The sequence below is a fragment of the Crocuta crocuta genome, unplaced genomic scaffold (assembly GCF_008692635.1).
Source record: "Crocuta crocuta isolate KB4526 unplaced genomic scaffold, BGI_CrCroc_1.0 scaffold3, whole genome shotgun sequence".
Lineage (NCBI taxonomy): Eukaryota > Metazoa > Chordata > Mammalia > Carnivora > Hyaenidae > Crocuta > Crocuta crocuta.
The window spans coordinates 4309613-4325154 of NW_027529934.1; the positions used below are offsets into that span (position 1 = coordinate 4309613).

At 41.3% G+C, this 15542-nt stretch overlaps 1 protein-coding gene across 3 annotated transcripts in view; it reads left to right on the forward strand.

Moving 5' to 3' along the window:
- The window catches only part of PROX1 (prospero homeobox 1), a 46871-nt gene that overhangs the window by 714 nt on the left and 30615 nt on the right, over window positions 1-15542 (forward strand). For 2 of the 3 annotated variants that reach the window (XM_077763110.1, XM_077763112.1), the window contains exon 2: window positions 6957-8748. In XM_077763110.1, coding sequence (XP_077619236.1) covers window positions 7024-8748 — 1725 coding nt within the window. In that variant the 5' untranslated portion in view covers window positions 6957-7023. Of the gene's footprint in view, window positions 1-114; window positions 172-6956; window positions 8749-15542 lie in introns of those variants that run through there. The other variant, XM_077763111.1, reaches the window with a different exon arrangement.

Genomic DNA, 15542 nt, shown 5'->3' on the forward strand with positions numbered 1-15542 from the left:
CGCCGGCGGTGTGGGGTAGGGGGTGTTCTCGGGCTGCGGACCTGCGAGGCTCAGACGCTCGCGGCCCGCGCCCGCAGCCCGTGCCGTGGGGCTGCTGGGACCCGGTCTTGTCTGCGTGGTACCTGCCGCTGTGCCCCCGGTTCAGAGGACCGGGAAGGCAGGAGAACAGAGGTGAGGGTGATTGTTACTGGGGAGAACGGTGAGGAGGGCGGGAAGAGCTGCTATCTTGGCTGAACAGACCAGGAGGGGGACGGGGAGGGGGGCGCTGGTGTGTGTGTGTGTGGGGGGGGGAGACTTCACCTAAAGTCCAGTTTAGCAAGTTGCTGGTTCTTCTGGCGTGCTAGCCACTTACTCNGAGAGTCCTCCAGGCTGGCAGAGACGAGGAGGAGGAGGAGGGGTTGGGCGATAGTCTTAAATAGCCCAAGGAGGCAGGTTGGAGTGCGAAGCTGCTGTTCTTGGCAATCCAGAACCCCACTCCGCCTGGGGGAAGGCTGCGAGCTCACCTGCTTGTTTTCCTTTTTCCAAGAAGGTCTGTGTTGTCTCCTTGAGCTTATAAAAACAGTGCAAGCACAGGGTGGCCTTCTCTCAAAGTCAAGGCTATAAGTGTCTTGTCTTGTTCTCTCTCTCTCTCTCCCTCCCTCCCGCTCTCTCCCCCTCCCTCCCTCCCACCTATAACCTCCCTTTAAAAAAAAAAGATAATTTCCTTTCCTAAACTAGGTAGGCAGAAGTCTATTAGTAGAGTGCTGTGCATGGGCAGGGCCTGACAGGTGTGTTGTGTCAAGAAAGACAGGTGCAGATTTCCTCTGTGTCTGTGTGTGTCTGTACAGTTCCAGACCACAGTGCGTGCTCCAGGGTTGCAGAAGTTTATGAATTTATGGGTGCCCTGGTTAATAGGATTCTCCTGGCTAATGGGAACTGGGCTGTTGTTATGTTTTGATCCCTGCCATGTGAGTTTTTGCTCGGGGGTGGGGGATAAGTCAGTGTGTGTTTGTTTATTTTTCTTAAGGATGTTGGCAGGCTGCTGCTGAGGCTGTATCTCAGGCTTCTGTCTGCCAGGCGGCTGAAAGTCCCCCCACTTCAGGCAGCAGGTGGAGGGAGATTGACTTTCCCTCTGCCTCCCTCTATAGTTTATGCCTATCTCCCAGGTCTGTGGTGCGGAAGGGGGGTGGGTGAGAGCCGTCTTTTGTGTGCATGTGCGTTTTGGGCAGCCATGGGTGGTGTGTGTAACTGCCAAGAATACCAAAGTCATTTGAAAGTGTTACTGTTGTTAAAGCTTATCTTTTTAGCGTGCTTTCTCCCTGCCCAGAAAGAATAGGTATGTGCACAAACTCTTTCAAGTCGTATGTTAAATACTCTCATAAAGTAGAATGAGCCTGTCATTGTACCAGACATGTGCCAGATGTCCTCGTTATTGCTTTGATGGAGAAGGAAAATCTCAAGTACGGGAGAGGTAACAGCGCTTTTTCTATTTGATGCAAGATGCAGGCAGTCAGCTGTGTGAGTTTTTGCAAGAACTTCTGAGTATTTTCAGGATGAAATGGGCTGTGTGTGGTGAGGAAGGAAGAGCGGAGCATTCGTATCACCCTGTCCATATGTTACGTGGCCGTGTTTATATAAGGGTAAAATCGGCGAGGGTAAGGAGTGTGGCCTGATGTGTGAGGGAAGCCGTTGAGAATTCAGTGGAAGCGCTATACCTGGATTATTCAAACTTGACCTTTTAAGTTTTCTTTAAACAGGCTACTTCTTGTGTTACATAGAAATAGGTTAGATGGTGAATGATTTTGTCGGTCGGTTTTGCTGTTTGGGTGACGATCGTGATTTCATCAAAAGGAGATAGTGTGTGTCATTTATTCCTTAGACTTAAAACATCAGACTCCTTCCCTCAATACTTGTCTTGGGTATTTGCGAAGTTCTTTTCATGTCATCTACGGACATGTCCATTTGCTTTATGTTTGCTAGAGGTTATCTGTGCTTGGTACTTACTAATATGTTTATGTGTCCATTATGCAGAATTCTGCTTGGTTTAATCACCACCTTGTGGGAAAAAAAGTCATGCCTACGTCACATGCATCTTTGTTCTCACTTTATTCATTTCCGAGCATGGTTCCTCTAGAAGTAGCACTTGCAATCTTAAAACGTAAGCCAGCTGCCAGGGGTTCTCTTTATCTGTTCAAAATGCAAATAGGCCTTTTTTTCATGAATTTCTTATAGCATTTCAAGAATTGTCTTGGCTTTTCAACTGTTGATAGAAGGAATTTTTAAGCTTAGGATTAACCAAAGAAATTATAAAATGTGACTGTTTTTCTAGTATAAAGACGGATTGTGCGTGATATATTATTGTTATTGGATTCCAATTAAGTACTTGTGTCAACTGGAAAGGACGTATACCTAAGGAATTTCTCCAGTCCTATTGCCTAGTGCACTCCAAAGCTTCAGAGGACATTTAGAGTATTTGAATTTTCTACAGAAAGGGAAAAGTGTTTTTTCTTGAGATCGTTTCTTACTCTTTTACTTACTAATGTGACGAGTTATTGGTGCAAATGAATATTTTAGGCGTGTCTCAGAAAATATTCTGTGTTCATTTTGCAGGTGAAAAACGTACAGAATTTTTGATAGGTTGGAGGAATTTTAAGCCAAACGGTTATGATTTGGGAACTCTATTATGATAGGAAATTGTCAAACCTGATAGAAGATTTGACGATACAATCTTAGTTCATTGAAGTATTAACTACTGTCAAGTTAGTTCATCAAACTAAACAGAAAACGCTTTCTTAACCTTACAACAAGCAGCAATGTCCCTGAAGGAAAAGTTGCTAATTAGCAGAAAGGAACTCTTGAATACAGTGAAGAGGGCAGCATAGTGATTTGTAGTGATTTGATGAGGTGAGGGGAGACTACCGACATCAAATCATCTGATCTCCCCCCCATGAATTACCGATCTTCAGGTGGACTTAAAATGTTCTTTGTTAGTGATTGTGCATTTGAAATTTCATAACCAGGTTGACTCAAGTAGATCAGAGGCCCATTCAAAGGTGGTTTTCCATAAGAAGTAAAGGGTAGGCTTGAGCAATTTCTTCAAATAATTTTACCAACAAAGACAGATAATCTAAGTAATCCAAACAGGTAACCACGCCAAATTTAAACTCACCCTGTCTTATAAAAGATTTGTCTGAACTATTTGGATAATTACCATAATGAACACTTCCTTGTCCAGAATCTGGACTCCAGACAGATACCCAAAAGTTGTGATCCCCTCCCCCAAATAACTTCTTTATTAAAGCAGAGCACTTACCCACTTTCTACTCCACACTGCAGTGTGCCTTTGAAATTCTTCACCGAAAATTCTTTTTTTAACATTAAGTCATCAAGTTCCTTAGCATTCTCCATGTGAAGCTATCTGACGGTCTTGAGATAATTCAGATTTTAATGACTCTTTTGGAGTAGTTAAAAATCTGACTCGATTATATCTGGAAGTTTGTTCTTATCTTTCTGTGGGAGGAATCTGCTATGTCAAGAGAATCACTATATAGGAATTATTAAAGCAGTCGAGTACTTAGGTACCAAATGCTAGCTATGACAAAATATTTAACAATAAAAATATTCTATATGGGTTTTCATGTTAATTAAAGAGGAGTTTATGGGAATAGAATTATGTGCATTCAAACAGTAATACATTTGGGCTCAAATTCTATGTCAGGATTTTTTTCTGCATCCTTGCTGCGATTAATGTTCCTCAGGGCTGATCAAAAGGGTTCAGATTGCCTGGTTAAGCTCAACATGAATGTAAAAATTAAAATACAATAAGAGTCAATAATAATTGTAGTTGAAACACTATGGCTTCTTACATATGTTGAGAGAGAAAGGAATTTTTAAAAATCTTAATGAAGAGGATGATATCAGTGATAAAATCAGTCCTTGGCATTCTCTGAATTCTGAATTAGGAGACCCATGGAAGTGTCTTTAATTGTGTTTTCAAATAATTTAATTTATATACTAGTCATTGAACAGTGCGTTTTCTTATGTGGTAAATATATTCATATATGTATTTTGTTTATGAATCAGTTTGCTAATAAAGCATTATGTCAGACAGTTATAATTACTTAATCTTGCCTCTTGCCTCCAAGGGTTATGGTCCCAGTACACACTACCCCTATACCTTTATTTTGAAGTTTAGATCTTAGCTGTATGAAAAGCTGTATTTATTCATGCCTGTTAATATAATGTCTTAGCGGAATATATACTTTTCCCTATTTGTTTTGTCCTGTTTGTTATATCTCAGCTGGACATTTTACAACAAGACCTAAAAGTATTCCCAATCTCTCAGCCCGAAACAGAAGCAAATCATTCTCTAATCTAATAATGCTGACTGGTTGACAAAGGACTGAAAAAATCTGTTTAGTTCCATGAATTTGAAGGAAGTCACAGGATATTTTGCTCTTGGAAGACCCACCAAGCATGTTTAATTAACACTTGCTGTCCGCTGAAGACCCGGGTGAGGGCATCATTTCTTTCCGCCTTAGGAAGAGCACACCCCTCTTCTTGGCTTGGGCAGGAGGTGGGGATGCAGCTGTTGATACCTAGGCTAGATAAGAGGAAGTGCAGTTGACGCAGAGGTACATGACAGTTGAGAAAGGAAAGATGCCTGCCTGTGAATGACCTTGTGTGCATCTCTTACACCAGCTGGTCATTCCTGAGCCCCTGTTGCAGAGATGCTCATCCCCTAGCAAGGATGGGCAGGAGGCAAAACCCAGATTGTGGGTTAAGATGAACAGAGGAGGAAAAAGACTGCAGAAAGTTTGTTCCACGTTTTGACTAGAGAGCCCTATGCTTTTCAGGTGATCTTAAAGAAGAAAGGATTTGCACACACAAAAAAGAAAAGAGGTAACATTTTTAAATAATGGCAATGACCTGTGTTTTTGGAAAGCTGATACACACACAAAAAGGTCCTCCTTACAAAGACCTACCCCCAATGTGCAGGTCTTTCTGGGCTTCGAAATAATGCATCCCTTTTCTTCTTTGACTCGGTCTTTTTCTTTTTCTCACCTGATGGCTACACCTGCTTTTTATCCGAGCCAATGTGTTAGTGAAATATTTGTCATTGCATTTTTGTATTCCTGTACTCAATTTTATTATTGATGTGTGAGGGTTCACAATCATTCTGAATTCTGTTTGGAACCCAATATTGAAGTTGTTGAGATCTGTTTCCATTCCAACTTTGGGAAATTTTATCCTGAGGCATATAAAAAGTATTTTAAGCATACAAAAATATATATATATATATATATATATATATGAAGGGGCATCATATTGCCTGCATGAACAGGCTTTTTTAAAAATGTGTATCCTCACATAGAAAGGGACAAGGATGCATGACGAAATCTTTGTTGAGTACAAAATAAAAATAAAAATAAAAAACCCACACGTTGTCATCTAAGCATTGAGCATTTTCATGATTTTTACAGGTTATTTCATGCTGAAATTATGCCTATTTGCATGGATAGTCATTCTTTAAAACTAGCCACAGATGCAGTCCTAGGGAGCACGTAGATGTTTTTACAGGTGAACCGAAAGAGATGGGAGCCATTCCAAACACTCTGCACGCTGCCTTTGGCAATAGACCCTGTTATTGTGAAGATGTGCTCTGTTAAGCAAACGTGAAGTTTAATATTAGAGAAACCCTTGTGAAAAAAATATTTTCATTTTCTCCACAAAATGTTAATTGTAAGCAAAAAAGATATGACATCTTACAGTCACACAAAATTGGGGGGTAGCATCCCTGGGTAATAAGTCACAAAATACGTGAGGTGCCTTTTATAAAATGCAAAGAAGGATATCTGTTTTAATATTGTATCCTCAAGCAACAATGGCAGTTCACGTGCAGAGAAGATACTCTCTTTCTCATATATTTGATCATGCTGTTTGCATCTTTATTTACTTTCTTTTAGTCTTTTTCTCCCCCCTTTAATTTGGCATAGGAAAGAAGATTCGCAAAGGATGTGTATATTAAAGTTTCTTTGGGCATTTGAAGTAGGATTTTGGCAGGCTTTAACAGAAGAAAACTAATGTCGAAGATACGTTGATCTTTGCCTCACTCAGTTTATTGTTCCACATATTGATTTTCTAAAATGTGACAGTTCCTTCGTTTGCAGTGAGTCCCGACTTTGGAATAATTTAAGTCATCAAAAGGACATCATGAAAATTCATAAATCTTCTCACCCTCACATTAAGATATAGCAAGAGATCGCATTTTCAAATGTGATTTTACTAAGAAAAATGCACATCTATGCCAAATCAGCAGACTTGTAAAATGAATATTTGTGCATTTATTTCAATCTGAAATTGACCATTTGTATTGGAGAAGTGCTGATGGGGGTGTTGTCCCTCCCATTTCAGATATGACAGAAATATTTGAAAATTCAGTAATAAGGGGGAGGGGCGTGTAAAGTATTTACGTGTATTTTCGAGTCTTTCTCCTCTAACAGCCTTGAAAAGACAATAATTTTAATTCCGACGTGGAATTTTTCTTCCAAATTTCACACAGCCTCCAAATTGAACCTTCTTTCTTAAGTACGGACCACTTTCATCTTCTTTTTGTAATACGAATCTCAATGCCCAAAATTTAATCAATTGGTTGTCAGAGGCTGTGTTCTTATAATCTACTGTTTCTTCTGAAGATAAACAGTATCATTTTAGGCATTTGTGAAAGAGAATCATATTACTGGTGCTTAAGCAGTTTTTGCTTTTTTTTTTTTTTAATCTTAATCCATCTTAAACCAGTGGAGCAGAAATATTTAAAAATGTTTCATTTCAAGCAGAGTGCATAATAAATTGCAATAATTGTAATGTGCCATAAATCCCAGAGCCTATGCATTTTGCATTTGATTCAGGATTGAGGTCAGGAAATTTGGAGAAATTTAAAGAAAATGATTCATCAGTCCTTTTGTTCTGTTGGCCAGGGTCCCGGGATTCTTGAGCTGTGCCCAGCTGACGAGCTTTTGAAGATGGCACAATAACTGTCCAGTGATGCCTGACCATGACAGCACAGCCCTCTTAAGCCGGCAAACCAAGAGGAGAAGAGTTGACATTGGAGTGAAAAGGACGGTAGGGACAGCATCTGCATTTTTTGCTAAGGCAAGAGCAACGTTTTTTAGTGCCATGAATCCCCAAGGTTCTGAGCAGGATGTTGAGTATTCAGTGGTGCAGCATGCAGATGGGGAAAAGTCAAATGTACTCCGCAAGCTGCTGAAGAGGGCGAACTCGTATGAAGATGCCATGATGCCTTTTCCAGGAGCAACCATAATTTCCCAGCTGTTGAAAAATAACATGAACAAAAATGGTGGCACGGAGCCCAGTTTCCAAGCCAGCGGTCTCTCTAGTACAGGCTCCGAAGTACATCAGGAGGATATATGCAGCAACTCTTCAAGAGACAGCCCCCCAGAGTGTCTTTCCCCTTTTGGCAGGCCTACTATGAGCCAGTTTGATATGGATCGCTTATGTGACGAGCACCTGAGAGCGAAGCGCGCCCGGGTTGAGAATATAATTCGGGGTATGAGCCATTCCCCCAGTGTGGCATTAAGGGGCAATGAAAATGAAAGAGAGATGGCCCCGCAGTCTGTGAGTCCCCGAGAAAGTTACAGAGAAAACAAACGCAAGCAGAAACTGCCCCAGCAGCAGCAACAGAGTTTCCAGCAGCTGGTTTCAGCCCGAAAAGAACAGAAGCGAGAGGAGCGCCGACAGCTGAAGCAGCAGCTGGAAGACATGCAGAAGCAGCTGCGCCAGCTGCAGGAGAAGTTCTACCAAATCTATGACAGCACCGATTCTGAAAATGATGAAGATGGTAACCTGTCTGAAGACAGCATGCGCTCGGAGATCCTGGACGCCAGGGCCCAGGACTCCGTGGGGCGGTCAGATAACGAGATGTGCGAGCTGGACCCAGGACAGTTCATTGACCGAGCCCGGGCCCTGATCAGGGAGCAGGAGCTGGCTGAAAACAAGCCGAAGCGAGAAGGCAACAACAAGGAGAGAGATCACGGGCCCAACTCCTTACAACCCGAAGGCAAGCATTTGGCCGAGACCTTGAAGCAGGAACTGAATACGGCCATGTCGCAGGTTGTGGACACGGTGGTCAAAGTCTTTGCAGCCAAGCCCTCCCGCCAGGTTCCTCAGGTCTTCCCGCCTCTCCAGATCCCCCAGGCCAGGTTCGCAGTCAACGGGGAAAACCACAATTTCCACACCGCCAACCAGCGCCTGCAGTGCTTTGGCGACGTCATCATTCCGAACCCCCTGGACACCTTCGGCAATGTGCAGATGCCCAGTTCCACAGACCAGACAGAAGCACTGCCCCTGGTGGTCCGCAAAAACTCGTCCGACCAGTCTGCCTCCGGCGCCCCCACGGGTGGCCACCACCAGCCCCTGCACCAGTCGCCTCTCTCTGCCACCGCAGGCTTCACCACGTCCACCTTCCGCCACCCCTTCCCCCTTCCCTTGATGGCCTACCCATTTCAGAGTCCATTAGGTGCTCCCTCCGGCTCCTTCTCGGGAAAAGACAGAGCCTCTCCTGAATCCTTAGACTTGACTAGGGAGACCACGAGTCTGAGGACCAAGATGTCATCCCACCACCTAAGCCACCATCCTTGTTCACCAGCACACCCGCCCAGCACCGCAGAAGGGCTCTCCCTGTCGCTCATCAAGTCCGAGTGTGGCGATCTTCAAGACATGTCCGAAATCTCACCTTATTCGGGAAGTGCAATATCCTTTTATTCTCCGTTCCAGCAAAACAAAACAAAACAAAACAAAACAAAAGGCTTCCCCCAAGGTCAGGTTTCCACAATATATAGAATAATGTAGATTAGGATCTTCTTAAGAATGCAATCTTTCCTATTATCCAGGGTAATAGGCTTTTTTCAACACACTTCTGATCGCACAAAAGCTTCCCAGAAACCCACATCTTCGCAACTTTCACAAGTTGTTAATTGCCTCAAAGAGCTGGTATTTAATATGTGTCTTTTCACCAGCGCCCTTTCTGCTTTTCTTCCTATATTATACCTTTTTTTTTTCTTTAGGAGTAGAGTCCGAGATGGACAAAAATCTCACTGTAATATTGAATTCTGTCAGATTTCTTTAAAAAGATTTTACGTTTTATAATGACGTCAAGAGAAAAGTCAGTTTTGAAATCCTTAAGATTCCGTAAGAAGAACTGTCCCTTTAAACCATCTTCAAGGCCCCTGGTCCTTGCAAAGAAGACCTGATTAAATCTTATAAAGAGCACCTTCCTGGTGGGAGGCTTCAGTGGGAGAAAAATGGACATGGATGGGAAGTTAGATTCTCTGTTTAATCTTTAAGTTAGATGTGGCGGGGGGGAGGGGGGCTGTTGTTCTTTTTGTTTGTTTTTTTAAGGAAATATACAGGTACTGATTTATTCAGACGGCGCTGGTCTCTCTCTCTCTCTCTCTCGTTCACCCAAGGTCTGTTCTTTGGGTCTTGTGCAGCTGCCTCTATGCATGATTAACCTCTGTTCAGCCATACACAGAAATCTTTTGTCCTAACATACACAAAGCAAATTATTTTGGAAAGCGAGAGAGCACAATTAAATATAAAACTCAGCTGTATTCGACTTAAGATGGCTTTTCTTATGGCTCTTTTATACTTTTGAACCTGACTTTTAGGTAGAGATGCCAGTTATATTTTTTATTAGACCCCTCCTGAACTCCAGCTATTTTTAACTGACTTTTTTTTCTCTCTCTCTGTAAATCGGTCCTTTCAGTAAATTTTTAAAAATTTTGTGGTTGTTGGTGTTTTGGGATAATAGAATAGTATCATTTGGGGGCAGGTAGAGGCATGTTTCTTTTCTAGTAAATTGCCAGATGGATATAAAATTTAGCAATTAAGTTGGCTGTTGCTAAACTGAGGATTTTGAGCAATTGTCCTGATGACTAGAGATTGACATTTCAGGATCTAAGCCCACTTCAGAGGCTGCCATGTAAGTGCAAAGCCCCAGCTATGGTGGAATTGCATTTTCCTGTGTAGTGAAGGCCATCCTTCTAGTCAGCTCTTAGAAGAGTAGTGAAGATTTTTGATAAGGTGAATGAGAGCCACAAATAATGAGACCCACTTGGGGCAGTGAACACAGTCTCTTTCCATAGTGAGGAAGAAGAGGATAATGTCATGAGAGGAAGGAAGATAAAGATGTTGGGGACTTAGACATATAAAGAGAAACTGAGTCTGGATTGGCTGCTGATTTAACTTCTACCTTTCAAAGACCTAAAATTTAATCTACCAGCCATGAATCAAAGCCGTGCCAAACACCATGCCACGCATGTTATAAACAGGCAATAAACATCGGTCAGAATGATTGTAATATAGTGTGGGTGAGGAGAAAGGCAAAGGAAGAATATGTAGCATCTTGAATGGTATTTTACCCTTGGCAGGAAGGGCATCTTCTGAGGCTCATAGAAGGCTGATGATGTCCAGGGCTAGACCCTATTACTCTCAGACATCTCTTCATTTTGAAGGCAATAGTCGTGATGGTGGATTGTTTCTCTGTCTCTCTCTCTCTCTCTCTCTCTCTCTCTCTCACACACACACACACACACACACACACACACACACACACACACACACACGAAAGGGACATACCTATTTCAAGGAATATTTGAAACCAGGTTTCAGAGTCCCGTAAGTGCAGACTAAAACTCTTTAACCAGTTTATGGGGGGGGTTTTTTGTGTTGTTTTTTATTAGACTTTTCATTGTCACCAGATAATTATGCCTGTGCTTTTATTATTTTTTTTTTTAAATAAGTTGGGTCTTCTAGGAAAGAAATCTTTTAGATTGCTTTAAGTGTTGGCTACATTCATTGTCTCACGCTCTCTAAATCCCCCGAGGAATTTAGAGGATTTGAATTGAAAGAAGTTCCTTTTATTTCTATACATATCAAAGACTTTAAAGAGAATATAGTTGCTTCTTCAGCTGAATGACTAACTTCCCTCTCCTGCCAATGTAAGAGTCTGTTGAACAGGGATGGTTTGAAAACACCTGTGTTCATATGAAATGTTGCTTACACCTGGAGCTGTTTCTTTCATGAGGCTAAATAATTTTGGCCTCTGGTTGCAGTTAATGATTACATTTTCCACCTTTTGGCCATTGACCCTCTTCTGTTTCTTTACCCTCGATTATGCCGTACTTTTAACCATTTATCTCATTGATATATTATTTCTCAGGAAGAAGATAGGCAAGGATCCTTTTCCATAATCCGCATGATTCTGAAGCCAATGAGGATCTGATCCACTTTTCTTCTGTCTCCATCCCGGAATGGCAATGGGTTCTTCCCTTGATTTATCTGATGACATTGTAGGCAAAATTCTCACACTTTTAGTTTAAAGAGGTTTCTGGGAATCCTAGCAAGTGGTGTCTACTTCACTTTTGGGCATATATGGCCATCTTTGAACTTGTGGTACAGTTATTCCTAGAAAAACATTCAATAGACATGAGTAGGAGTGGGATGAAATGATAGCTTTAGGATTGTCATCATTATATTTTTATTTGTAGTCATAGCTTTTCAAATAGTAATAAATAATTTAGGGCTTAAGGAATGATTCTTTCTCACTCCAGGGGGCATCATCTGTGTCTTCGAACAAAGCAGCCAAGATAAGAACTATTAAGAATACCAGCTTATCAGATAAATCCATTCTAAGTATTGACACATTAAGCATATATAATCTATACAAAAGCACTACCTCGTTATCCTTTCTAATAGAAAGGAAATAGTGAATGTGTGCATGCTAAACTCAATGTCCGTGCACCTGCTTCAGGAGCTCACATCTTGGATATAAAAAAATGTGTTCAGTATCTTTGCAAATGAACCCATTTAATCAAATATTAAGTTTTATTCAAATTCCAAAAGAAACAGCCAGCCAATTGTTTTTCTTCATGATGTTCCTTGTCATTCACCCTCTTTGCATCTCAAGAAAAATAGCCTTGTTCAGGCCTCGGACATTTGCATACACCCAGCTAAAGCGCAAGAGTAGTATTATAAGCCCTTAAGATGTGCAGGTGAAGAAACTCCGTCTGTTCTCTGTGACAGCCAGTGTTTCCTACTTGACTTTTAGGGGAGAATATTTAAAATACTTGAAGTTTAGAAAGGGAAATTGGTAATTCAAAACAAAAATCCAACTGGAAAACATGGCCTGAAAAATGAATTTCTAAAATGTTAAATAATCCATAGACATTTTTAGAAGTCTCGTGGGGCCATAGTAATTCTATTAGCTGCATTAGTTATGGGGAAAACATTTGTGTTAAAGACTGAGAGACTCTGGGCTTCTACCCCCCCCCACCAAATTATTAAGTAAAAAAAATTTTTTTTTTAATTTCCACAAATGACACACCTTTATGTGCTGAATCTCTTAATGGAGAAACAATTTGTTCTATCACTTTCATTAAATGAGACAGGTTAGATCTTTTCTCCATATTTAAGGGAGAAATTCTCTTAGAAACAGCGAATCAGAGCATAAGGAGAAAGCTAAAATTCTTTGGGTTTCAAAGCATTTGAAAATTCTTTACAAAATGTAAGTAAGGAGCCCCAGGCCAGTCTGGCTAGAACTGCAGCCTGTAAAATCTAACCACAATTCAGGGTCCNTCCTCCAGCATTCACAACATATTCTTGCACTTGCCTTCTCGCAGCCTCTGTTCCTCCCCTGCCCCTGCTGTTTAGGTAAGGTTATCCCGTGCTGGGTAAACAGACGACACTCAGATTCTCAGGTTGTGTGAACCCCGCCTCAGGTTCAGCCGCAGTACCCTACTTCTCTGATCTTTTTTATTCCTGAGCAGATGTCTTTCATTAATTTATGGATTTATCATCTTTTCTTCCCCCCCTTTTCTTTTTTCTTTTTCTTTTTTTCTTTTCTTTTCTTTTTCTTTTCTTTTTTTTTTTACACCTGGCAGCTGTCTCAAGTTTCAGCAGTTATTGTCTATTTTGCATTACACATAGAATTGAATGTCATCTGTCTTCACAAAGCTATGGCTAAGAGAATTGAGGCAAAGCCACATGAGCTGCTGGGACAGATCTTGTTTGCGTTCCATCCCCCTCCCCCCACCCCCCCTTACCTCCTTAATATTTATTTGTGCTCATTTTCTTTCCTGGCCTTGAATGGAGCTTAGCTCGTGTTCAGTACAGCTGTATGTTTACTGAATCTATTCCATCATGAGTCATTGTGCGTGTGTAAGTATCCTGGAAACAGCTAGTGCTTTCTTGGAAGAACAGTTGCTTTTCAGCACAAGCACTTAAAAGGGAAATTAACCAATTGGTCAGTTCAGATTTATTTTGAGGAAGAAAAAAAGGATTCTCTAACTGTTGGCTTTTAAATGTTTCATTAGCTATTTTTAATAGTTTATTAGAAACATATATTTTATGGGAATTTTATCTTAATTACACGATGAGCAAGAGATACGGATGTATTCTGTGTTCCATTTCAACTGATCAATTCTAAGTATTACCGACAGGAAGCATTTTAAAGCAAAACGGGCTTGAGAAACCCAAATTAGAATAATTTTGTCGGGAAATCAAAAGCCCCTAAATCCTGATCAAAATAAGATGAAGTGTTTGTTTTGTTCTGTGTTTTGTTTTGTTTTTTTAATAGAAAGAACAAATACCTCTTAGCATCATTTAAGTGTCTCAGAAGCATCAGGAAGTTTTGGTAGCTCTGTCGCTGAGGACCACGGCACAACGGTGTGTTTTGCAGGAGACCAGATTTTTTTAAACTTGGTACTTTTCCCTGCTACGAATTGCGGTGTGCAAGGTGGTGTTTTAATCTAGCCATCTGAAGAAAAGATTAGAACCCAGATCTGAGACTGTTTGCTAAAGTTTGGACTTGCCTGAAACTCTTATCATCAGGCGATAGGAGACAGCTTGCAACTATTATTTCACTTATCCATTTGGACAGATGGTCCTGAAGTGTGCTGGGCTCCTTTAGCCTTGTCTATCTGTCTAATGGAGGTTACTGGAGGGCCTTTCAGCTCTTTCCTTGGCACAAGAAGTATGTCAGTCATAAATTATCGTCTTTGTGATCATTAAGGATCTGAAACAAAAACACAAGTTCGGTTAAGCTGCTTTGGCTTACAGATATAAAATCAAAATTTCTTCCTTCAGTGTTTATTCTTCCGCGNTGATCTTTTCAAAATTGCATGACGTTAAAGGGGATGCTAATTGACCAAATCCTCTGTAGAATATTTGGTTAAGCGCCCTGTTATAAGTAGTCAAGAGCTTATCGGTATTAATTTGATTATGCTTCTCTACTCACTTCCTGGTTTCTCTCTCATCCTAAGATTGGTCACGCTGTTCTTGATGGAGGTCATTTGGAAACCTTGACTTTTCCTAAATATGTGTGTGTGTTCGACCTTTTTCTCACAAGGTGTGGCGTTTTTGTTGGGTAGTAAAATGTGTGTGCATGTGTGTGTGCGCATGTGTGGGCATGCACACACAAGTGCATATTTTATTTTCTTTCCTTCCTTATTTTTCCCAGACTCTCTTTTAAGAGAAAAATCCTTAGAGAAGCTTCTAGGAAGGACCCTTAATTGACCTTGTGGGGGACCACATTGATTTTCTCCACGTGCATCTTCATTTCTGATAAATTATAAAGCCATTAATTTGCTGAGGAAATGGCAGGGCCAGGCTGCGGCACAGATGTGACCAGAGCCATCCCAGCTCCGAGTCTGCTGGGGAGTGCCAAGAATCTGGGGGAGAATCAGGAAGCCTGGACTGTTATGGTTAGCCTCACATTCTCTTGGGAACTGTTTTAGTTGCTGCTGTTTACAGATCTAAAAGGTAATGATGTTTCCAGATAAATAGGCCTTCTTATTTTGGGTAAGTGGCCATTTATTGATCTGCTAACCCGCGTTTATTGATTTGTTAGCCCCGACCACTGGGCCACTCTCAAAGGAGTTAACTATAAATCCAGGAGAGGCAAATCGTATTTGGTTTTGGATCGTTGCTTTAACAAAAGCGACACCCCCCTCCCTCCCTGCTCTCTCTGTGCCAAAACGACCCCTCCCAAGTTTTAGCTGTTATTTAAAAGGAAACAATTAAAAGGATATAAGAGTAAGATAGGAAGAAAGTGAGTCAAGATGCTCCCTTAGATTAGCGCTAAAAGGTAAAATGTGAAGCTTGCCTAACAGTGTTCAAAATAATGCATTTTATATTTTCACGCACATTAGGATAATAATTTGCTGTAAACTGCAGAGTGTGGGGAGAAGAGCAAACAGAACTGTGGTTGCGAAGAAGAAAAAAAATTGTCACGATAAGAGTTGTAGAATACACGTTGGGTACATTTGTCTCCTTAGCAACAAGTGAATGTATAGGTAACATAAGGACCTCAAACAGGGCGGATGTTTTGCCATCCTCACCATGGAGTAGCCACGATTCTGCAACTACACCATTACCCTTGACATTCTCTAACAAACAATGGTCATTTTGAGCAAGCACAGCAAGGTAGTGAGGGATTCGTGGCCAGCGCCCTTTACCTTCCAGAATTCTCATGGCTGCTCCAGGTT